Source organism: Neomonachus schauinslandi, chromosome 2, assembly GCF_002201575.2.
Source record: "Neomonachus schauinslandi chromosome 2, ASM220157v2, whole genome shotgun sequence".
Taxonomy (NCBI): Eukaryota; Metazoa; Chordata; class Mammalia; order Carnivora; family Phocidae; genus Neomonachus; species Neomonachus schauinslandi.
Genome location: NC_058404.1, coordinates 72810623 through 72836870, shown reverse-complemented (window position 1 = coordinate 72836870; position 26248 = coordinate 72810623). Strand labels below are relative to the sequence as shown.

The following is a 26248-nucleotide window of genomic DNA, read 5'->3' as shown; positions in this document are numbered from 1 at the left end:
AACAGATTCAAAAAGAATCCGTGCCACCCACGGTTAAAGCCTTTGAAAGTAGCCACAAGTCCCATTCCGAATCTCTTTATCTTCCCTTAATGAGACTTGCCTCTCTTCAAGCACCAGCATTCAAAACAACACACTGTTTTGTTTTTGACATAGTTTAATGCCCTTCTCTTTTAATTAAGGGCATGGCAACATCACTGTGCTATTTTTCATTGCTTTCAGTATTCAATTCTCCCGGTCCGTGGCTGGATGCCCACAGTCCGCGTGGGGGTAGAGTTGGAGACTGAGAAATGTAAGACATTAAGGAAAAACTGCTTTGAGGTCATCAAGATGGGAGTAAATCCATTAGTAATTATATAATTAATTTCCACTTGACTTCATTTGCTCTCTTTGGAGGATCGATCTCTCACCCAGCCCATTTTAGGGAACTGCTCATAAATTTGTCTAGCTTTATTAAGAATAAAATGCATACTAAAAAGCATTGGTCTCTGTGTCTGTTCTCCCAGAGAAAACGAACAAGAGATTTCTGAAATGTTCGGTCAACAGCTAAAAGTTTGGGCCCATATCTGCCTCCGGTTCTTCCCTCAGTCCCTCCGGCTGGAATTCCTCCCCAGTCCTCCTCATGTTTGTCCCCAGAGGAGGCTTCTGTGGCTGAAGTTCACAGCCTGCCCTGGTTTTTGTCTCTGTCTATTTCTACCTTAGTTATTTCACCTAATCCTAAGGAGTGGCTTAAAACTATCCTACATAAGTGGGCACCTGAGTGGCTCAGTCGTTAAGCATCTGCCTTCAGCTCAGGTCATGATCCCAGGGTCCTGGGATCGAGCCCCGCATCGAGCCCTGCATTGAGCCCCCATCTGGCTCCCTGCTCAGCAGGAAGCCTGCTTCTCCCTCTCCCACTCCTCCTGCTTGTGTTCCCTCTCTCGCTGTGTCTCTCTCTGTCAAATAAATAAATAAAAATCTTTAAAAAAAAACACACAAAAAAACTAACCTACATAAGGACCTAAGTCCTTGAGATGGATGTAAATATGTAGAGAAAGGAATTCAGTGTACCAGGATTTTTTTTTTTTTTTAATCAAAGAAGAGATGGGGAGGATTCATTAAACAGTTGGTAAGCTAGTCCACATTCCCTGACAGACCCAGGAACCTAGATACGAGGATGACAATATTTTTTTAGGAAAATGCTTCTTGAATTCCAAATAGCCTATCTGCTGCAAATGTATGGCACGCAATCAGCTTACAGTAGTTACTCAGTCAACAGTTGCTGTTCTGTGACTGGTGAGCTGAGGCCTGCCTAAGGGCATAGGAATTCAAGTGTGCTGTTCCTATGTGTTTTGTCTTGAAAAGCCATCTCAGCCCATGGGATCCTTAAATCACCCTGGCTAAGATTATTGGCAGAATAGATAATGAGGGAGTTGGGGATGAAAAAAGCCAAAGGAGGAGGACCAGACAGGGAAGTGGATGGGTTTCAATATCTTCCACGTCCAAGGTGTCGGCCCTTCCTGCCACTGTCACTCTGTGCCCAGATTTCCTTATTGCCACCATCAATACTGCGCCCCAAACTAATAAGAACCCCATTCCCTCCAGGAAACCAAAGGTAAAGGAGAAGAGATAAAGCAGGATCCAATGTGCTAAAGATCAAAAGTTTAAGAAATAATAATCTTTAAAGTAAACAAGTTAAAAATAAACAAAAAGGATGTAAAAAGCCAAACGAGGGCGCCTGGGTGGCTCAGTTGGTTAAGCGACTGCCTTCAGTTCAGGTCATGATCCTGGAGTCCCGGGATCGAGTCCCGCATCGGGCTCCCTGCTCGGCAGGGAGTCTGCTTCTCCCTCTGACCCTCCTCCCTCTCATGCTCTCTGTCTCTCATTCTCTCTGTCTCAAATAAATAAATAAAATCTTAAAAAAAAAAAAAAAAGCCAAACGAGTGTTAAGACAGCTCAAAGATGACTCAAAGAATACAATTTAAAAAAATTTTTTTTGTTAACATATAATGTATTATTTGTTTCAGGGGTACAGGTCTGTGATTCATCAGTCTTTTTTTTTTTTTTTAAGATTTTATTTGTTTATTTGACAGAGAGAGACACAGCGAGAGAGGGAACACAAGCAGGGGGAGTGGGAGAGGGAGAAGCAGGCTCCCTGCAGAGCAGGGAGCCCGATGTGGGACTCGATCCCAGGACCCCGGGATCATGACCTGAGCTGAAGGCAGTCGCTTAACCAACTGAGCCACCCAGGCGCCCTGTGATTCATCAGTCTTACACAATTCACAAGCTCACCATAATACCTACCTTCCCCAATGTCCATCACCCAGCCACCGCATCCCTCCCACCCCGCTCCACTCCAGCAACCCTCAGTTTATATCCTGAAATTAAGAGTCTCTTATGGTTTGTCTCCCTCTCCGGTTTCACTTGTTTCATTTTTCCCTCCCTTCCCCTATGATCCTCTATTTGTTTCTCAAATTCCTCTTATCAGTGAAATCATATGATACTTGTCTTCTTCTGATTGACTTATTTCACTTAGCATAATACCCTCTAGTTCCGTCCGTGTCATTGCAACTGGCAAGATTTCATTTTTTTTTTGATGGCTGCATAATATTCCATTGTATATATATACCACCTCTTCTTTATCCATTCATCTGTTGATGGACATCTTGGCTCTTTCCACAGTTTGGCTCTTGTGGACATGCTGCTATAAACATTGGGGTGCACGTACCCCTTCAGATCCCTAGATTTGTATCTTTGGGGTAAATACCCAGTAGTGCAATTGCTGGATCATATGGTAGCTCTATTTTCAACCTTTTGAAGAACCTCCATACTGTTTTCCAGAGTGGCTGCACCAGCTTGCATTCCCACCAACAGTGTAGGAGGGTTCCCCTTTCTTCGCATCCTCGCCAACATCTGTCATTTCCTGACTTGTTAATTTTTGCCATCAAAGAATACATTTAAATAATTCAGATTACACTTAAATAAAAATTTCATAAAGAATACATGGTATGGTGAAATCAACAAACATTTACCGGATACCTAAATATTTTAAGATAAAAAGTATTTTCTTTAAATTCCAACTCTGTTAATGGGCATTTTGCCAGAAGAAGGCTATCATTATAAATATTGAATTCCAAATGCCTACTTCACCAGAATACATTAAGGAAACATTATTAGTAACTGCTAGATCATGAAAATTCTCTCCCTATAACTAAATTTTCATAATGCTAATTAAAATCATTTTCTGCCTTTATACATGTGTGTTCTTATACACACATCCACATAGACAGATAGGCAAACACTAAGTGACTATCTTGTAAACAGTGTGCGAATTCTAAATCCTCATAGACCAATGCACATAACAATTTCATATTGGTTTTCGAGATAGCAAAAAGATGAAAATAAGTCTTGCTCACACACATAAATTTTCTATGCAGGCATTATTCCCTGGTTATTCAGAGCTGCACTGTTAGTGTTATTTAATTTTAATAGCCTGTTCAATCTTGAATCCTACTTGCAGAATGTATGCTCACTTATTGCTATTTCACGCTTGATTTGTCCACACACCTGAGACACACCTGGGAAAAATTTCTATTTGGATTTGCATTCAGAATTTTTTTTAAGTCATCAAGTTGGAAACAACTAATATCTGAAAGCATAACCAAATAAATCTTCTCTCATTCGTATCACCCAGGAAAACCAAGATTAACAAGAATGAATGTGATTTCCAAGCCTCAGTATTTGTCAATATTTCCTGAGGATCAAGAAGGTTTGGTCTTGTATTTTTGCATATACAGAAGTAAAACCAAAAAACACAAATACATGTTGAACTTTTGCATTAAGTTTCAGGCTGCTTATACAATTAAAAAATATCTATCTATCATCTATCTATCTATCTACCTACCTATCTATCTATCTATCTATCTATCTATCTATCTATCTATCTATCATCTATCTATGGTTTGGTAGAATGCACTTCTACTAAAGGAGCAAGCCTGAGCAGGATAACATCAAATATGTTTTTAATGGTCACTAAATGAAGTCTCAAGAGTGAAGATATCTAAGAAGATCCAATTTTTGGAATGATGTAGAAAAAAATGAAACTAAAATTGAAGTGTCTCTTTCATGGATTTAGCGAAAATTCACTTTGAGAAATTATGGTGTGGTTGCTAGGATACTCCACAAAATCTATTAAAAGTAAGTTCTTTTCTTTAAAGGGTTGGGTAGGGTTTCCATTATTTCAAAATGACTTTGAAAATCATGATGTGTGTTTTATTAGATTTTATCTACATGAACATAGCAGGTGAATGAATGGCCCCTAAGGGAAGGAAAAAAAATGATTGTCAAAATCCTAACGTATCATTAGACTTTTTCATAGGATTTATTTAAAAAGTAGACTTGTCAAAGAGGTTCACATTCTCAGTTCTGAAAAGAAGAAACAAAAATCAAAAGCCAAATGGACAATGCAAAATCCCTTGGGGGTGGTTAAAAGCCTATTACCAAAGGGAGCAAGGGAGGGAGTTTACATTTGTAAAAGAACAATTATTTGCCAGGTAGTATCATAAAAGCCCTTTTACTTTGGAACTGAAAGTAGCACAGATGCTTCAAGCATTTCACTTTTTGAATTTCTGTCAATTAACTAGTAAAAAAAATTGGAAGAACATCTACCAGAATGTTTATCTCTAGTTCTGTTAGGAGGAAGGCAGGCTGGGAAAAAAAAAAAAGATGAGCCAGTTGTAGGATGAGAACTAGGAGCATGTTTAGTTCCTAGTCCCAAGGGCACAGAGTGAATGTTCTTTAATATCCGTATCTCTGGAAATTCATTAAACCTGACTGTTTTCCTTTCTCCTTTATAAACTGAATAACAATTCCAAAGTAGAGATTAATTTTGTATCACCAATAATGAACACTCTGATGTCAATACTACCCAAAGCGATCCAGGTATTTTTAAATTCCAGTGGTGTCCCTTTGTTTTTTATTTTTTGTTTTGCAGAAATACAAAAACTCATCCTAAGATTCATACAGAATCTAAAGGAATCCCAAATGGCCAAACAATGTTGAAAAAGAAAAACATAGTTGGAGGTCTCACGCTTCCTAATTTCAAAAATTACTACAAAGCTGCAGGAATGAAAACAATGTACTACTGACATAACAAATACACCAATATGGGTGATGGGTATTAAGGAGGGCACGTGTTGTGATGAGCCCTGGGTGTTATATACAACTAATGAATCGTTGAACGCTACAGCAAAAACTAATGATGTACTGTATGTTGGCTAACTGAACATAATAAAAAAAATAAAAAAATAAATGCACCAGTGAAATAGTATAAAGAGACCAGAAATAAACCCTCACATATATGGTCAAATGATTTTCAACAAGGATGTCAAAACAATTAAATAGGAAAAGATAGTCTTTCCATAAATGATGTTAGGATAACAGGGTATCCAAATGCAAAAGAATGAAATTGGACTCTCATCTTACACCATTTACAAAAATTTATTCAAAATGGATTAAAGACTTGAATGTAAGAGCTAAAATTATAAAACTCTCAGAAGAAAAGAGAGGAGAGCTTCTTGACATTGGATTTGGCGATGATTTCCTGGATATAACATCAAAAGCACAGGCAACAAAAGTGAAAATAGACAAATTGGGTTACATCAAAATGTAAAACTTATGTGTGTCAAAGGACATGATCAACAGAATAAAAAGGCAATCAATGGAATAGGAGAAAATATTTGCAAATCATATATAAGATAAAGGGTTAATATCCAGGATATGTAAAGAACTTTTAAAACTCAACAATGAAAAATATCATCAATCCTATTTTAAAATAGGCAAAGAACTGGAATAGACATTTCTCCAAAGAAGATATACAAATGGCCAACAAGCACGGGAAAAGATGCTCAACATCATTAATAATTAAGGAAATGCAAATGAAAACCACAATGAGATACCATCTCAAGCCCATGAGAATGGCTACTATGTTAAAAAAAATAAACAAACAAATAAAAACAGAAAACAAGTGTTGGCAAAGATGTGGAGAAATTGCAATGCTTGGGCACTGTTGGTGAGAGCGTAAAATGGTGCAGTCACTATGGAAAACAGTATGGCAGTTCCTCCAAAAGCTAAAAATGGAATAGCCATATGATTCAGCAATTCACCTTCTGGGCATATACCTAAGAGAATTGAAAGCAGGATCTCAAAGAGCCATTTGTACACCCATGTTCATAGAAGCATTACTCACAATAGCCAAAACTGGAAGCAACCCAAGTGTCTAAGTATCCATTGATGGGTGAATGGATAAACAAACCCAAGTCTCCCTTACAAGGTATTTAACAGAAAGTACTTAAAGGACTATCTCACCATTTTGCAGCTCTGATTCAAGTTAAACTATAGAATAACACCAACACATTCACTCTCCTTTATACATATTTATCAATACAATTTATTATCAAAAATTGGTTGAAGTCTCAGTACTGAACAATTTATGGTTTAAATGTGAAAAGGCTTCTGCATTTAGGCAAGTTGGTGGATTCCACAACTAAATAACAATGTACCAAACCAAGTTTAAGTTTAGACTCCAATATAAAACTATACAATTATGGTCAAATACTTGAAGAATTCTCCCATTCATACGACTTGTAACCTATGTATCTCATTCTCCTACTACTATAATTGATAAAATAAATTCTTACTGGCTGGAATGGACTGATAGCTAGAAAGTTCTATCTATGGTTTCATAATTTAATAAATTAAAGATTGATCAAATGAACTGGTAAAATCAATATTACAAAATAATATAATTTGAAATTAAATCTATGCACACTTGGAAATCAAGTATAACTTGTTTTGCCCACACTATCATTCCTATACATGAGAATAATCATATTTATTATGCTGTTGTCAAAACTTCAGTTTTTTCATAAATGATTTTTAAAATTCAACAATTTTAGATAAATATGTACATATATATTGTGCATATAGTTCCAGGGGTTTTCCAACTAAAATAACTAAAAGAAATAAAAACAGAGAAAAATGTGCATCTGTGCTGGAAGGAAGGAAGGATGACATGTCAATAAATATTTGATGAATGAATTAGTGAATCATGCAAAGATTAATATCTTATTAAAATTAGACAGAATTCGCTACAGCTAAGACCCAGAAATAAAACAGTTACTTTCATTGCATCTGGAGAACATGCCTGAAAGCTATTTCTACCAGTATTTTGAAACTCTGTTGAAAGTAGGTGAATGTCAAATTTGTCAAACCCCAGTGGAGAACAAAGAGGGGGTGGCATTCTGACCCTGGTGGAAGTGAACTCTGGTACTTTCTCCCAGTCACAGACTCATCCATGGAATCTTGGTTTGTTTTTTTCTTTACCAGTATCCCAATGATATTAGTACTTGGCAGTTTTTTTTCACCTCATCCTACTTCCCTATTTTGTTCTGGTCTCCCTACCATCTCACAGATACTCTCCACATTTTGCACTTGCAACGCTCCCAGTATAAAGGGTTGGCTATAATACACCTCCACTTTCACACCTTATAAGAGTAAAATGAAAAATTCTACAAGTAATTCCTTCTGGAAAACAATAATTCCATCCACTTTTAATGCCACCAAAGGCATTGGATGCAATGTGATTACAAGTACTTTCCAAGAGGGTGGTAGATAGGCAAAGCTCGATATTCAAAGAGCTGCGTTTCATTCATAAAATATCTATTAAAGGTTGATAATGTCACACTTACTTTCACACTCCATTGGACGGAGGCTGGAATACCAACTATCACAATTAATTACTGAATTCATTCATCAAATATTTATTGACATGTCATCCTTCCTTCCTTTCTCTTAAAATAGGCATGCTCAATACAAGAAATACTTCTTAGGAGGTTTGGTGAATATTTTTCTTTTGTTAGTATTTAACAAAAATAAACAGAAATCACACCAATTGTGATTTGCTTGAGTATTTCTTTTTCATATTATCACAGTGTTTGAAGACATTCTGGTGGCAGGTGCTGCTAGTAAGATAGTATCATCAGTATTAATCCTTGTTTCTCTCTCTTACTTCCTGATCTTTCCACTCATCAGCCAGAAGCAATCATTATTTCCCAGAGGAGAATTAAGATTGTTAGAGCAGGAATTCAAAGAGAAAGAAACTATTTATAGAATTATTATTTTTGACTCCCAAATTAGAATTTTAAGATTTAAAGGAGAAGCACCAAGGGTAACAGAGCAGATGCTTACAACTCTTCTGGAGGACAGGGTCAGCCAAACGCTGGCTCTAGCCCCTGGCAACCTCAAAAAACCAAGCTGACACCTGGGAACCATCCTTTGCATTGCCGTGAGCCTGTCGTCTTGCCCCTGGCAGAGAAGCTACAACTTCCTCTCACTGTTGCCTGCACCTTGACCATTGGTCACTCAGCAAAAGACAATTTCCTCTCCCCCACCCTGCCCTGAGACTCTGATAAGCTCCCATCTGAATTGCCCCCGATGGGGACCCGCTTCTATATGTATTAAAATTCTATATGGCTATGTGTAATAGAAAAGCCAAAGTAACAGTAGCTTAAGGAAGACAGAAGTTTATTTTCTCTATCATATAATAGAAGTCTAGCGGTGATCAGTCCAGGGCTGGGATAGCAGCCTTGTGGTCATAAAGATCTCAGGCTTCTGAATTTCTGGGGCATTATCCCAGCTTTGGCTACCATCTTCAAGGTCACCTCTTGTCCAGGATGGAGGCTGGAATACCAACTATCACAATTAATTACTGACAAGAGAATGGATGAAAATCCCACACCTCCCTACTGAGGCAACATTTTTAAATCAACCTTTCTGGAAGTGTCACACAACATTTCTTTCTTTTTTTTTTTTTTTAAGATTTTATTTATTTATTTGAGAAAGAGAGAGAGACAGAGATAGCGAGAGAGACCACAGGTGGGGAGGAGATGGAGAAGCAGGATCCCTGCTGAGCAGGGAGCCCAATGCAGGGGCTCGATCCTAGGACCCCGGAATCATGACCTGAGCCAAAGGCAGACGCTTCACCGACTGAGCCACCCAGGTGCCCCGGCCCACACAACATTTCTGATAAAATCTCACTGACTAGGACTTTCCCACATGGCCACCCCACAGCTGCAAAAAACATCTGAGATATGTAGCATTTTAAGTGGATGCATTGCCCCCCCCTAAAATATAAGGGTTCTCTCACTAAGAATGAAGAAGAGAGGGATATTAGATCTTTACCATTTGCCTCTCTCCTCTGGGGGGAACAAAAAAATCTGGGTCTTTGAAAGGGAGCTGGTGTAGAACTGAATGCACAGGTACATACCTGGTGGGAGGCTGGATAGTGGGGAAAATTCACCCTTGTTTGATTATAAATAACCAATAAATAATCCCTCATTAGTATTTTTAATTAAAAAATTAAACAGCAATTAACAAAGTAAAATATTTCAAGTGTATTATATATAATATATTTTACATATATTTAAATAAAAGCTGTGGATGGGGCACCTGGGTGGCTCAGTCGTTAAGCGTCTGCCTTCAGCTTGGGTCATGATCCCATGGTCCTGGGATTGAGCCCCACATAGGGCTCCCTACTCTGCAGGAAGCGTACTTCTCCCTCTCCCACTCCCCCTGCTTGTGTTCCCTCTCTCGCTGTGTCTCTCTCTGTCAAATAAATAAAATCGTTAAAAAAATAAAAATAAAAAATAAAAAAGCTGTGGAAGAAGAAAAATGTGTGGCGTGGGATGATATTGAAAACACATTTGCAAGGGAAACCTGTAAAGAACCTAGACTGTGGATGGTGTTGATGTCTTGATTTGTACCTAAACAAAAGAGCTGCTTTGCCAATGGCCTTCAGAGAGATCAATGTCCTGGGGCTTAGAACTAGGAGTAAAGAACCTGTAACATTTTTAGGCAATTATAGAAGGCTTTGTCAGCAGCAACTAAGAATGCTAGAAATCACTGTATTCAGGGGAAATAGTAGTTAATACCGACAAGTGTTTCCTCTTTGCTGGCCCTGTTACCACCATTTTACTCCTTAACGGGCACAACAACTCTATGGGGCTGGTACTGTTTTTATGAGTTAGGAAATCAAGAACCAGAGAAGTTTGGTAACTTGCCAGTGGGCACGTGGCCCTGAGACTCAGTGGCTGGGCAGAGTCAAACCTGCGTGGGCAGTTCTGTAGGCGTACCCTCTCCTCCTCCTGAGGGGCAGCCAGCTCATCAGAAGAAAAGATAATATGACCTGAGAGAATCATCAGGATAGTGCTGATGGTGGAAAAACTGAATTGTCTGAAAATTTTAAAGACATTCATAAGCATTGTTTTTAAAATGGTGTCAGAGACACAAATCAAATATTGCTTTTCTCAGTGGTGGGCCATTTTTATTCCAGTCTCAGAAATTTCCAGTTGCTGCTTTTTAATCACCACAAATGATGGCTATAAAGAAGAGCTGCCTGCAAAGCATGTCAGTCCTCGCCTTTCATAAATTCAGTGAATGATGAAGCCACGGGGAAAAGAGGTTTATCACCAGACGGTCTTTCCACTCAGGGTCGAGTTACAGGAAAGAGTGTTGTATCTAGACAAATGAAAGGTTTTTACCACTGGCCTTCAGACTATCCTCACCTATTTGAATTTTGGAATTCAAGACAGAAATTAGCCAAGAATGTAACATAGAACGTATTTATAACAGTGCTTCAAGACTTCAGAGTTCCTCAGAAACGTATACACGATGAATGATGACATTGGATGTAGAAATCTCAAGCAATTTTGAATCATTGTAGGATCTTTAAACCACAAGCTGTACCAAAAAAAGGCAGCAGAGGGTGTGATTTGCTCAAAGAAGAAAATTGTCCAGTGGTCCACTTCTTGAAAAACTGAGCAGTACAGACACTGTGAGGTTATGACTCGAACTTTCTAAATTCAGCTTAATGCCATCAAAGTATCTACCAAATGTGTGATTTTGCAGAGAGTTAACTGTTAATTACATTTTAAATTCATAAAAGTATAAATTATCCTCATTAAAATTACTTCCAATCCCCCATTGTTTAATAATTCATTCAATCTTCTATTTTTATTACAAAGGTAAAAAAAAATCTAATCAGGTCACTGGAAGGTGACTCACGCAATTTCCCAATTACTTAGAATATCTGATTTCAATTGTCTAACAAAACATCCTGAGAACCTACTATGTTCCAGACACTGCTCCAAGTGCTGGAGATACAGGGATGAACAACACATCCTTGCTATTAGAAGCTGACGTTCTATTAGGGGAAATAGACAATTAAAATGAATAAGTTATATTAAAAATGAAAACCAAGAAGAATAAAGCAGAGATACAGGTTGGATAGGGAATGTTACGTGGTTTAAATGGGAAAGTCACGACTTTAAAATGGGTAGAAAGCACACGCATCCCCCCCCCCCATTTTAAGGCAGAGGAATTCAGTAAACTTCAACTTTTACCAAATTAAGCCATGATGTATGAATCTTAAGTCTCAATATTTCTATTTGATACAGTAACAGAAGTAGGTAACCAAGTGCCAACAGGCTTTTTCAAAACAGACTTGTATTTATGTATAAAAGAACTGAAAACAAACAAACAAACAAAAAACCTTACACACCCTACTTCATCAAAGTGTGTGAGGATGATCCAAGGTCTTTTTCAAGGACCTGAACACAAGTTTGGAATGTTTTTGTAGTTCTTAAAATGAAAGCAATCCATTCACATCTGGCAACAAATTGCACACAGCAGAAGTCTAGAGGTATCAAAGAAAAATTTCTCAGTGTTTGGCATTTCTACAAGTGGACCAGAAAAAATAAATGAAAAAGCAAAGACGAGAGAGAAGTCTTGGCATTCCATTAAATGGTAGGTGTGCATCCAATTTAGGAAGGGTTACTGAGGATCCATTGGTGTGAGAAAATAGAGATTTAAAAATTCTTGCTAACTATCATACCTCCACCCCGTACCATCGCCATGATTATAACAGAGTAAGCCATAGAAGAATGCTTGTTCATGAATGTAATACACATTTTTTTAAAAATGTAAAAGCCTGCTTTCACTGTGGGGAATTCTGAGATGGGCAATAACTAGAATACTATCAATTCAACAAAGCAATGATATACTTAGGGAAAGCTGTGTATAAGACATGGATATGCATTAATGCCTTCCAAGATCACCAGGATGTTCCTTTGCTAAAATTCCAAGCCATTGGAAAGGAAAGCGCGGTCAAGAATTCTAGAGCTCAGATATACCTTTTGTCCTCCACCCTTTGCATTCATTCATTCACCATGAATTTGTGTCTCTCTACCTCAAAATCCAGACCTGCGGGAGAAAGCATTTTTAATTTTGTGCCATGTTATGGATTTCTTAAAATGTATTTTTTAAAAGATTTTATTTATTTATTTGAGAGAGAGAGTGAGCAAGCAAGAGAGAGAGAAAGCACCAGCCAGGGGAGGGGCAGAGAAGCAGACTCCCCACTGAGCGGGGAGCCCGACGTGAGACTCGATCCCAGGACTCTGGGACCATGACCTGAGCCAAAGGCAGACACTTAACAACTGAGCCACCCAGGTGTCCTTAAAATGCATTTTCTGCCAAACTTTATACAATTATGAAAAGGCAACAAGCCTGCTTGCTCCTGATAAATAGTACCCAAAGTCTAACCTTAACGTTTTTCACAATAGTTTTGGGAACTTTATGCTAATTCCAGGATCCTGGATACTGGTGTCTGGCAGTAACTCCTAAAGCAGGTGACCAAAAGCAAGTCCTGGAAGCCTTTTCTATTTATCCACCCCTAAAGAGCCCACAACCCCAGAGTGACTGGGTGAGGCCCCTGCGGCTGGGACATGATAAAAACACAAAAATATCGTCCAAACCAGAACGTGCTCCAAACACAATGAAGGCAATGGGATTGATTATAAGAAACACCAATGGGGGCGCCTGGGTGGCTCAGTTGGTTAAGCGACTGCCTTCGGCTCAGGTCATGGTCCTGGAGTCCCGGGATCGAGTCCCGCATCGGGCTCCCTGCTCGGCAGGGAGTCTGCTTCTCCCTCTGACCCTCCTGACTCTCCCCCCTCTCCTGCTCTCTCTCTCTCAGTCTCTCTCTCGCAAATAAATAAGATCTTAAAAAAAAAAGAAACACCGATGACCAAGGAACCGAGTCATACCCTTATCTTACTCATGTTGCTTCTCATATTAACCAATCACTTATACGGAAAATGATAATTCAGGGCAGCAAAGAGAAAGATGAGGCAATCCATGCTTCCTCTCCCTCTCACTTCTTCCTTACTCATCAGTAAACCAAAGATAGAGTGTTGGTAAGATGTGCATGTATTAACGAATGGAATGAAATGAATGAGTTAGTTTTGTGCTGCATTTCCATTGTTCTGAGAAGAAGAGACCATACACACATGTGTGACTTAGGAAATACAACTTGCAATTTTGATGACGTGTCATATGAGTTAAATGTTCATATAATTTCATTTAAAACGGGCACTGTAAAATATAAAGATAAAGTCTAAAATTCATGTTAATAATTTAAATTTTCAAATTTTTACTTAGAATGACATTAAGTAGCAAATTTTAAAAAACACTACACATGAGGAAGAAAGAAAAAAGCTTTGTTTTAGTACCTATTATTAATGGCACTTTCTTCCTCATTTTTAAACAGCAGGCTCTGCATTTTTATTTTGCATTTGGCCCTGCAAATTATGTAGCTGACTCTAGTTTTGAGGATTATGAGTTAATACACATAAAATCACTTGGAATAATGCCAACCAGATAGCAATGTTCTCTGAGTGTTTGCTTTTACTATCATTATCATTATTAAAAGATGCACACATTGAGACAATTTCTTTTAGAAAAGACAAAATTCAACCATACGCTGTTTATGAAGATATTATCTGCAACAAAATGTTAAAAGGGGGTTTAAATCAACATATTTCCTAGTTATTTGTATTTCTTGAATGGTAATTTTGATATAGTATAATATTCCTTTTATGTAACTTCAAGCATTTGCCCATTTTCTAGAAATCATATATTTATTTTATCATATGGGTTTTTTTAAAGATTTATTTATTTATTTTAGAGAGAGTAAGCATGAGTGGGAGGGGCAGAGGGAGGGGGGAGAGGTGGAGGGAGAGAGAATCTCAAGTAGATGCTGCACTGAGCGCAGGCCCTGACCTTGGGCTCGATCTCACAACCCTGAGGACATGACCTGAGCCAAAACCAAGAGTGGGACGCTTAACCGACTGACTGAGCCCCTACCATTATGTTTCTTAATTTCTAACTTTTGTTAAGCAAACACCCCTGCTCTGTACCATTTGCAATACAGAAATGTTGGAATGGCTCAAATGACTAACAACTGGAAATTTAATTTGCTTAGCAAATTAAGGGTCCTCAAATAACTTGTGATCTTTCTTCTAAACATGTTAACTGTGCTCAAGCAAATATTTGTTATGGTTTCTGAATGTAGAAAAGTGTACTCACCCAAATGTTCACTGATGAATGGAAAAGTGTATATTCAGATGTTGGTTCACAACCTTTTTGGGAGATTCCAGGTGTAACCTGAAACTGCCCCCCACCCCACCCCCAAATGCAGAGGGCAGGGAGAGACTGAAGAAAGAGGCAGGCCTTCCAGATTGATAGATGGCCGGTTTAATAAACAAGGGAACTTACTTACGAGGCTTGTCGTGGGTGACCGCAAGATGAGTAAATCTCTTTACCAGACCACCAAATCTTAGACGTTTATATAGAGGTCTTAACTGAGTTCAGTCACATATACATCCAGATAGTCTCAACACCACATCACTATCTTAAGGCCAAATCCTTGGGGCAGTTTCTGGGAGCGGGGAGGGGTGGGAAGCCTTTGGTTGCTGAGGTCTGTCCAGCTTGTGGATCAACGACTTCCCCCTACACCATACAATGGAATAGGTTTTGGCAATAAAGAGGAATGAAATGTTGATATATGCTACAATATGAATGAACCTTGAAAACATTGTGCTCAGTGAAAGAAGCCAGTCACAAAAGACCACATACTATAGGATTTTATTTATTTATTTATGTATTTAAGATTTTATTTATTTATTTGACAGACAGAGAGATAGCGAGAGCAAGAACACAAGCACGGAGAGTGGGAGAGGGAGAAGCAGGCTTCCTGCGGAGCAAGAAGCCCCATGCGGGGCTCGATCCCAGGACCCCAGGATCATGACCTAAGCCGAAAGCAGACGCTTAACGACTGAGCCACCCAGGCGCCCCAGGATTTTATTTATTTAAAATGTCCACAATAGGCACATCTACAGAGTCAGAAAGTTGAGTAGTGGTTGCCGAGGGATGAGGAATTGAGGGAGAAGGGGAAGGACTGCTAGTGAGTATGGTGTTTCTTTTGGGGGTGATATACATGTTCTAAAATTGATCATAGTGATGGTTGCACAACTCTGTGAATATATTAAAAACCACTGAATTGTATATTTTAAATTAGTGAACTAAATGTTATGCAAATTATATCTCAATAATGCTGTTTTTAAAAAGTTAATTCATGAACAGAAGGTCAATATTAATTTTTTCCAATTCTACATCTCATCATGTATAATCATTGTAAAAATATTATCTGTCAAAATATTACCAATACACAAGCAGAATAGTCTTAAAATAAATTTGATATTTTTAAGAAAAAAAGAACTCCGAAATTAGCCCTACTGTTTCCTGAAATGTTTCAAATGTCCTCTGTCAGACATTTAGGATTTTCCAAAAAATTTTCCTGTTGTAAGACACTAAGGACATTCCACATAATCTCTTCTTGGGGAGGGAGAGAATTTTTACATTGTTGCCACTTAACTCACTTATGAATTTTATAGAGCAGAAATAACAATTCAAAGGAATTAAGATACAAAAATCAAGGTAAATTGTTGAAGGCTTTGGTGCAATTTAGTTGTATACATAAAAATGATGAGGGGTGGTCTATATATGCTGACTCAGTAATTGTATTGCTAGCTATTATCTTATAGAACTACTCATGCACACTAAGATCAAGGGTGTTAATTCCAACATGGTCAATAATAAGTTAAGAAAAGGAAAATTAAATTTCTTCAAGTGGAATGCTTAAATTAATAATGGCACATTCACATGATAGAATAAAATATCATTAAAAAAATGAGGTAATGTACAGACCTGGGGTGGAGGAAAGATCCTTAAATATACTGGTTAAGAAAACAAAGGAATCTCAATTTATAGTGTGATACCATTTATAGATATCAAGCCTGTCTTGCTCAGTTTGGGCTACTCTCACAAAAATACCATAGACTGAATGGCTTAAACAACAAATACTTATTTCTTGCTGTTCTGAAGGCTGGGAAGTCCCAAATCAAGATATAGTGCCTGGTGAGAGCCTGCTTCGTGGCTCGTAGGTGGCCACCTTACTGCTCTATCTTCACCAGAAAGCTCTGTAGGGTCTTTTTTTATAAGGATACTAATTTATTTCATGGGAGTTCCACCTTCATGATCCAATCATCTCCCGAAGACCCACCTCTTAATAGCATCACACTGGGATTAGGAATTCAACTTGTGAGTTTGGTGAAGGACACAAACATTTAGTCCATAACATTCTGCCTAAACACATGTGTACCAAAAAAGCCTAAATATGTATGTGTGCGCCCACACCCATACACACACACGAGAATAGGAGAGTCACATCAAATTGCAATGAGATGTAATGTGCATTATCAAATTGTTCATGAAATAACTTTAGCAATTTATGTATTTACTTCAATAGTTTATGAGTGTAGTATTAATATAATTTGACAAACCAAACATTTTTGGGGGCGCCTCGGTGGCTCAGTTGGTTAAGCGTCTGCCTTCGGCTCAGGTCATGATCCCGGGGTCCTGGGATCGAGTCCCGCATTGCGTTCCCGGCTCAGCCGGGAACCTGCTTCTCCCTCTCCCTCTTACCCTCCCCCAGCTTGTGCTCTCTCTCACTCTCTCAAATAAATAAATAAAATCTTAAAAAAAAAAACATTTTTGGAATTGATAATTTTGTTTAGGAAAGGAAAAATTATTATTTTTTTAAATACTAGAAAAAAGAAAGTTTGACAAAATTAGTTTTGACTGGGGTAAGCAGAATAAAGCAATGATTTATAGTAAGTGCCATAAAGATTTCCCATGGCAGATATCCCTGGGTGTTTACCAATAGGGGCCTTGGGTTCTACAAGACTGAGACCCACCACTCTGTTCTTCCTGAGAAATCTCATCTCTTTATCTGGCCTCGAATACACCTGGTCTAGATCTAACTTTTTCCTTGGTTTCGGTATCCTTGAATGGTTCCCCAGTGCCTTTGCATTATCTGGCAGAATAAAAGCTAAATTCTTATCTCAGTATTCAAGGCCCTCCTCCAACAAGGTTGGAGGAGGCTTAGACAACACATGACCAAACTCTTTCCCCATCCCACACCCATACATCATCTTTTCTACTCTGCAGCACCAAACCGCGGCTATTCTCAGAACACACTACACACTTTCTCACCTTTAGTTTTGATCTCACTGTCCATCTGGCAATGTCTTTCCCTCTCCCCTTCTTTCATGCAAATTTCATTGGAATGATTCATTGAAACTTCTTCAAAGCCTCACCCTCCACCCCTCACCCTTGTCAGAATGAGCAGTCTCTCTTCTGCCCTCCTATGGCATTTCTTTTTTTTTTTTTTTAGATTTTATTTATTTATTGAGAGAGAGAGAGAGAGAGAGCATAAGCGGGAAGGAGAGAGAGAAGCAGGCTCCATCCCAAGACCCCGAGATCACCACCCAAGCCGAAGGCTGCCGCTTGACCGCATACAAATACGTGGCATTTCTAAGCAGACCTCTAGTGTCTCCAGTATGGTACTTGTTTTCTGACACTTCATATTCCAGTTATCGCGGGGATCTTTTTCCCACCCTGAAAGAAACACCCAAAATGTCTGAGCACCAAAATAGGCAACCAAAAGCATGTATACAAAGAAATTAATCAAGATTCATCTTAGTAATTGTAAATATCTTAAGCTAAAATTATACACCATTCAAATAAGAAGTTGCCTGGTATTTACTTACTGTCAGTCAGCTCCAGACCCATCCTTCTATCCTCTACTCTGTAATGATGTGTGGCTGTGGGTCAAAAAGCCATTTCCTAGGCTTTTTTGTCAACTGTCTTCCAGTTACATTCTGCTGATACAGCACACCACTAGCAAATCACAAGGCAGGGAGATGGGAGAAGCCAGTGTTTGTTCTCTCTACACCTACCTCTCTCCTTCCTTCTTGGAGAGGTGCTCCTGGGGGCTGTGTCCTTTCCAAGTAAGGCTGCGAGATTTAGTAAATAAATACAGGACACCCAACTCAATTTTGAATTTAAGGTAAGCATTGAATAATTTTTATACTATAGGTATATTCTAGAAAATAGTTGGAACATATTTATATGAAAAAGTTGTTGTTTATCTGAAATTCACATTTAACTGGGTGTCTTGTATTTTATCGGGCGTCACTAATTAGAAGGTCTCAGCATTTTAACGATCTTCCCTCATGCCAGTTTCTGAGTGGAGCCCATTTTTGAGGCTTTGAGGATTCGGCTGTATAAATTAGGTTGCTTTCTTACTTCCCTCATTGACAGCTTAGGATTCAGCTTTCTCCAGTGTGCTGGTTACCACTTGCCAGGGGCCTTTTGTTTTTTGTTTTTGTTTTTATTTAAATGCCAGTTGGTTAACATACAGTGTAATATTAGTTTCAGGTGTACTTGTTTCCAAAATTTTGTTCCTGTTTTTTCTCTTTGCTTATTCCTGTCCCTGTGCTTTTATGGCTAAGACAACCAAAAACAATCCTACAGTCATTTTAATGAGGTTTTGAGAAGGAACAAAAGCAGATGTATATGTTCCATCAACCACCTTTAAAGAACATATTAAATAGGTTCCTGTGAACTTTTCTTTTTCGTTTTTCCATTTTTCTACATCAGCATGTTCAAATTTACTGGGTTTTTTTAATGGTGGCGTATTAGTCCCTGTGCCACGGTATTTGTGGACCATAACATACTACTAAACTAATTTTTTATTAAATGACTTATAAATTGTTGTCAGAGTTTGAGAACTGGAAGAGAAAGGCAAGCTTTTTTTCCATGAATGTGTCTGGATGTGGAACCGTGATGTATGAGTAAGGAAGTAACTAACAGATGTGATTAGCTGGGTGATATTTTCTATTTTGACTGCAAGTAGTTACTAGCTCCCAATGAAACGGGAAGTGAAAGATTTACTTTAACCTCTACCTTTACACTTCAATCGATATCCTTCTAGATCTATATCAAAATAGATTTTTTATTAAGGTGATGCTATATATTCTGAATATTTTCCCCAATATTCTGTGGCTATCTTTCTACATTAATGAAGTGTCTACTATATTCTTTTCAGAGAAGCATATTATTTATTTTTACTGAAAAATAGGTGTTAGCCAGCCCTCTATTCATGGGCAGACACTTTTATACCAAAGGATGTACATTAAAAGGAAAAGAACTGGAATGATGATGGTGACGATGATGACGATAGCTTACACATATGAGGTGCTTCATATTCGTTGGGCACTGGGGTGAAGCTTTTTACATAGATTATGCCTTTTCATTCTCACAAGTACCTTATGTATCGGGTAAATAATTTACACAAACTCGTATAGCTACTGTAACTGGCAACACGGAGACCGGGCCTTAACCAATATGCAGTACTACCTCTCTTACAGAAGCCAATGTATATGCAGAGCGAAAAGAACTATTAGCTCAATAATGATCTGAAGTGGTTTTTGGCACACATACAGCCAGCTAGCGTAACCTCAGAAATGGTTAGCCCCGCTGTATGACGTAGCATTTTGTAGTAGCTTATTTCAGTTGTTTCTACTGGTTGCTTGGTTAGTTGGTTAGTTGGTTGGTTGGTTTTCTGTAATCACAGCCTAATATAAAAATTTTAACCTATACCAAGGGGGTGAATTTTGCTTTCTTCGTAAAAATCATATCACAACCTAAATTTTTATAACAGTGATAAACTCTAATTATATACCAAATAGCATCTGCTCATTTGCTGAATAATATAATCTCTCAGTTTAGTACCAGAATTTATCTGATAGAAGCTACATGAATTATGGTAAAGTGTCTAGAAGAAATAAATCAGACTCTGTAAGGACTTTCTTTACCAAAATCATTAAATCGTAGCCCTAGAGAATTGCATATAGGTACCAAAGAATGTTTTCTAAGTAGTGGTTAAACTCATTCTCTTTATGTAAAAACTTGTTTTCCTTAATAAAGTTAGCCATAGGCTTAAATAAATAAATAAACAAACAAACAAATAAAAGGGTCTATTATTACCCAAGACCCTATCCCATTTCAAAGAGGTAGCAATGTTATTTCTTATATGTCCTTTAATATGTATCTATTCAGTGTTGTTTATGTTGGTAAATTACACATTTAGATGAGTTTAAATAAATGTTGCACTTAGACTACCGCACAGCTTTTTTATTTCAATATAATACTGAGATTTTTCCATATCAAAGCCCATACTAAATTTCCACATACAACCATATCTGTTTCTGAGCTGTCTATTCTGGTCTGACTTTTTATTTCTACATGTATTTTATACCTGCTAGGACAGACAGTCCCACGTCTCATGATTCTGCTTTCAAAAATTTCTCAAACATTTTGATATCTTTTATCACATAAATTCGATCATCAATTTGTAAAGTTCTTCCAACAAAAGTCCCTGAGAATCTGATTGGGATGACATTAAAGCTATATATTAACTTCTATGGAAATGGCATATTTAAAATTTTGTGTTTTTTTCTTCGGGGGGCACAGTGTGTCTTTCCATTTAATAAGACTTTGGATAGAGTTTTATTTATTTGGTTCATTTATATGGAGTTCCCACATTTCCTGTTTGTGCTATAGGTTGTGTTTATGGTGTGAAAGTGGTGTTTTTTTTTTTTTTAGACCATATACAATAGCTCACTGCTGTTACCAAGGAAAACTATTAATTTTCATGTACTACATCCATCTTGTATGGACTCATCTTACAGGGCTCTTTCATTCGTGTCAACACTTTTTCTGTTGCTTGATTTATATGCCTTATCTACAAGTCATTATTATTTGATTTTCCTTATTTCTTATTTTTTCTTATCCCATTAGTTCAATTAGTTCCCAGAACCACACTGAATTTTTAAAAATGAGTGCAGACATCCTCTTATTATTCCTGACTTTAATTATTCCTGTGCCTGGCTCTATGCTCCACCGTGAAGAATGATTTAGTGCTTCTTTTCCTAATAATTATTCTGCAAGAAATTATTGACATATATCCCCCATTCTTTCTTTCAGAAGTCTGGCCTAACATTTTTCTTGAATTCTGTCAAATGATCTTTCTGCATATAATTAGCATGATGATGTTGTTTATCTTAATTATTTGCAATAAAATACTGCCTATCACTTAACCACTGTTGCATTGCTGAAAGTGGAATCATGCGAGGTCAAAGTCTTATTTTTTCCTATTTCTTTTTTTTTTTTAAGATTTTATTTATTTATGTGACAGAGAGAGACACAGCCAGAGAAGGAACATAAGCAGGGGGAGCGGGAGAGGGAGAAGCAGGCTTTCCGCTGAGCAGGGAGCCTGAGGCGGGGCTCGATCCCAGGACTCGGATCATGACCTGAGCTGAAGGCCGATGCTCAACAACTGAGCCACCCAGGTGCCCCCCTATTTCTTTACAGCCAAATAATCTGAAGTTTCCACATACCTTGCTTCCTTTACAATAGGGCTCAAGATTTCACTGACACTGTGATAGTCAGGCCTTTGACTCTGGATATGTGGGCAAGACGTGAGTCCCCACAGACTACAGGGAATGGCTGCCACAGCTTTTGCTATCCCTGAGGTAAGAGGCATGGTGAAGCTCCCAGCACTTTCATGCTTCTTTTAACTCTGACTGGTCCTCATTTTTGGTGGGGATCTATTTTTCAAAACCTTCTCATGATAAATGGTGTCTTATTAAAATTATTTTGTCCAGGTTAACAGAAACCACTTTTTAAAAGTTTATTTAAGTAATCTCTACACCCAGCGTGGGGCTCAAACTCATGACCCCGAGATCAAGAGTCACATGCTCTTCTGACTGAGCTAGCCAGGCCCACCTAATAAAAACCAAGTTGATTGGGCGCCTGGGTGGCTCAGTTGGTTGGGCGACTGCCTTCGGCTCAGGTCATGATCCTGGAGTCCCAGGATGGAGTCCCGCATCGGGCTCCCTGCTCAGCGGGGAGTCTGCTTCTCCCTCTGATCCTCCTCCCTCTCATGCTCTCTGTCTCCCATTCTCTCTGAGATAAATAAATAAAAAAAAAAATCTTTAAAAAAAAAAAAACCAAGTTGATCGTTTGTGCCTATTGTATGTGCCCAGATGAAAATGATCGGCTTCTGGGTCTGAGCCAACTGCAGTCTCAAACAATTTCTCAGTATACCCTAGACTACGTTCTCCAGTTTCAGGTGCCAGGCCAACCCTGTTAAAAGGTCAACCCCTTTTTCATCTCCGAGTCCAAAGGTAGCAGAAGCCTACATTTAATTCCCGTCCAGCTTATCTAGGGACAACATAAGCCCAGGTTCATCTATCCATTCCCCACTTGTCCAACTGCTTAAATAGTCTCCATCCTTCAAAGTACAGTCCAAGACTGAGTTCCTTCACAAAAATTGCCCTTCTGCAACACACTATCCTCCCCCTCCTGGAGCATTAGTGGGATATAACATCCATTTAACACTTCATTTTATGATTCTGGTGGAAAGAAATCTCTTATATTCTTATTCAGTCCTTATATAAACATTTAATATTTTGTTCCCTGATTATAATTCAGCTAGGAGAGTAGATACCACACACCATAATTTTGGTATCTTCTACAACACCTATTAGGTGTGTATGAACTAAAAAAAAAAAAAAGTTCAACAAATACGCAAGTATCCTCAGATCAGTAATTTTCTCTCCTCCTAAAATCTCCCAGATCTCCAAATCCTTAAAGACTTTGCTAATTTATAAGAATCCAAGTAACAGATATTATCTACAAATATGCACTTCCTTGACTTCAAAGTAAATTTAGACAGATGATGGATAGAAAAATGGATGGTAGATGAATAGGTAGATACATAGATAGATTAAAGAATGTATGTGTTAAGCACTGAATAGCTGGAAAGGTATATGGACTGAGGCCATTGCTAGAACCAATGATACTTGTGGCTAACAAAGAATGCTGTCAGTTCAGGAGAAATATAAATATTTGCTTTCCCTAAAGTGACCTTTAAATCAATGGAAAGTCAACACCTCTGGGAATTAATGAGAAATTATAAGACAGTGTCATTTCCTAGCAAGAGAAATGGAACAGAGATTTAAAACAAAACAAAAACAAACCCTGGGCTCTCACACTGGCTCCTCCTGTTAATCACGCTTTGAGCCCACTAGGCTGATTCTATAACTGTAAAATGGGAATATTAGTCCAGCTTACTTCTCAAAAGTCTTGAGGGATCATATGCAATCACAGACAAGACAGCTCTGTGTAAAACGTAAATATGCAAGGCATCATTAACATAAGACTATGACTTTAACAGATCCAGTTCTCTTCTTTAGCCTAAAGTTAAGTCCAGTAATCATGTGTCTTTCAATATTTTTCTATTGTGAACAATGCATACACACTTCTCACACACACAAGCACATTGATGGCATAAATTCTTAAAATTAGAATTTCTGGGTTAAAATTTGTGATTTTAACAAGTATTGCTAATACTTAAAAAGTTCTCACCAATGCATTTTCTGGACCAGCGCAATAGAAAATGATTTCCTACACCACCTCTACATAGATTACCACTTTTTAACTTTCACATTCTTATTAGTGAAAACTGTAGCTTTTATTGTAGTTTTAAATTTGGGTTTAAGTACAACTGAGCATCTTATGTTAGGCTACCTTAATCATCCACGTAATTATCATTTGCATTTGGGTCTATTTCTGGACCCTACTCCATTCCATTGATCATACCATATTAGTTCCTTCCCTCCCTTTTTCTGCTTTCAGGATTATCTTGGGTGTTGCTGCTTTTATAATTTTCTACAAGAACTAAGAGTCAGCTAGCCCAGTTCTAAAAAAAAAAAAAAACAATAGTTAATTTTATTGGGACTGAGTTAATTTAATAGATTTTAAAGGGAAATGACACCATCAAGTTTTTAACCCAGGACTGTAACATGCTTTTCATTTAACCAAGGCTTCTTTTCTATTCCTAAAGGAGGATTTTGAAAGTTTCTTCATACAGGACTTGCACACTTCTTAATTTTATTCCAAGTCTTTTGGCCATTTTATACGTTTTTTTGTTTTTTTGTTTTTTTTTTTTTTTAGATCCTACTGCTTATTGATATCTGAGTATCAGTTCTGGACCAAGCCCTTACTGAATATACTATTGTTAATAGTCTTTCAATTCTTTTAAATTTTCCACATGTATAACCAAATTATCTGCCAACAGTGATGTTATTTCCTTGCTTTCTAATTATTATACCTCTACATCTTCTAAAAGACTTCCAGAAAAGTTAGAAAAGTCCAGAAGCCTTCTTTAAAAAGCTAGACACTGGGCGCCTGGGTGGCTCAGTTGGTTAAGCGACTGCCTTTGGCTCAGGTCATGATTCTGGAGTCCCGGGATCGAGTCCCACATCAGGCTCCCTGCTCAGCAGAGTCTGCTTCTCCCTCTGACCCTCCTCCCTCTCATGCTCTCTGTCTCTCATTCTCTCTCTCGCAAATAAATAAAATCTTAAAAAAAATAAAATTAAATTAAAAAAATAAATAAAAAGCTAGACACTGAAGTGCACACCCGTCTTGTTTCTGACATTAATAGGAATATCCCTAGTATTTCCCAATCAACAACTTATTGTAGGGTAGAGTAGTTGTATTTAATCAAGTTTTAAAAATATCCATCTGTTCCTGTGGTAATGTTTTGTTTTTATTTAATGAAGCATGGATTTCAAATTATATTGAAATGCCCCTTTACCATCTATGAAGATGCTTTTTCTCCTCATATAAACCAATATGGTGAATTATATTACTTCCTAATAATGAAACTTCCTTGCACTTTTAAACTTCACTTAGATGAGTGATGCTTGATTCTTTGCCAATTTTCCCACCCATATTCACAAGCAAGATGAAATTATTTCATTTGTGCATCATTGGACTTGGATATTTTTATATACTCACATTTTAAAACATATAAAAGCTTTATCTGGATCCTATAAAAATTTATAGTGCATTGAAATTAGAATTCCACTTTGAAATTTAATGCACTTAAGTGATATGTGCGGGTGGTAGTGGTAGGGGTTAATTCCTCTATGAATTATTTCATCAATGATATTTAACCTATTTAAGTTTTCTGTATCTTCTGGAATCTGCCATATGTTTTTCTTTAAAATTAATCACGTTATTTTGCTTTTTAAATATAATGGCATGGAACTGGACATAATTGTCTCCCCCCCTTTTGTTTTTGTTAGGGTATTGATTCTTGTATTTGTTTCTTAATTGGCTTATCTAGTTTCTTTTTGTACAAAAAAAAAAAATCACTATTCAGGCTTACTTACTCTGTATCTTCATTTTTTTTACTGCATTAATTTATTTCCTATCAACTCCTTCATACTACTTAAATTTCTTCCATTTCTCTAAGAACAATGTTTAACACATTTGACTATTTTTGGACTAGAGTCCCTTGAAAGAATCAGAAGTGAGGAACATAGGAAGTTATGAAAACTGAGGGAGTTTGGCTATGAAAGGGAATAGAGAAGTGCATACTTAGAAGCGAACATTAGGTCTAAGTGACACTGTACATTTGGAATTGTTTTTAGGTGGGTAGAGTTCATCTTTTTGCAACAGGAGGCAGATGGCATGGACTGTCCAAAATGTGTATGCGGTCACTGTTAATGGCCCATTTGAGGTACGTGGTCATTAAATCAAAAATGAGTCCAGTTAGCACAGCTGTTTTCCTCTGGTAACATTCTACAGCTTGGGTATACATAAGACAGGCACAGTAGGAGACTCGGGCTTGTCTTGGGTTGGGGTTCTGTCAAGTAGGTTTAAAAAAAAGAAAAAAGAGCGCATGCATGAAATTCTGCCCAAAATTCCATGGGGTTCATGAACATGTGGTAGATGCAGTTTTTGCAAGATAATCCAAGAAGACCATAATACAAAACAGCATGAAGCAGGGAAATGGGTTTTTTAAATGCTACTCAGAATTTGATACTTGTGTATCAAACAA

At 37.7% G+C, this 26248-nt stretch overlaps 1 protein-coding gene across 1 annotated transcript in view; it reads right to left on the bottom strand.

Annotated features, from left to right (window-relative positions):
• DCHS2 (dachsous cadherin-related 2) overlaps positions 1-21880 on the bottom strand; it is a 301078-nt gene extending 279198 nt beyond the window's left edge. Inside the window, exon 1 of the mRNA XM_044913075.1 lies at positions 21735-21880. Coding sequence (XP_044769010.1) covers positions 21735-21880 — 146 coding nt within the window. The remainder of the gene's footprint in view (positions 1-21734) is intronic.
• Positions 21881-26248: the final 4368 nt, after the last annotated feature.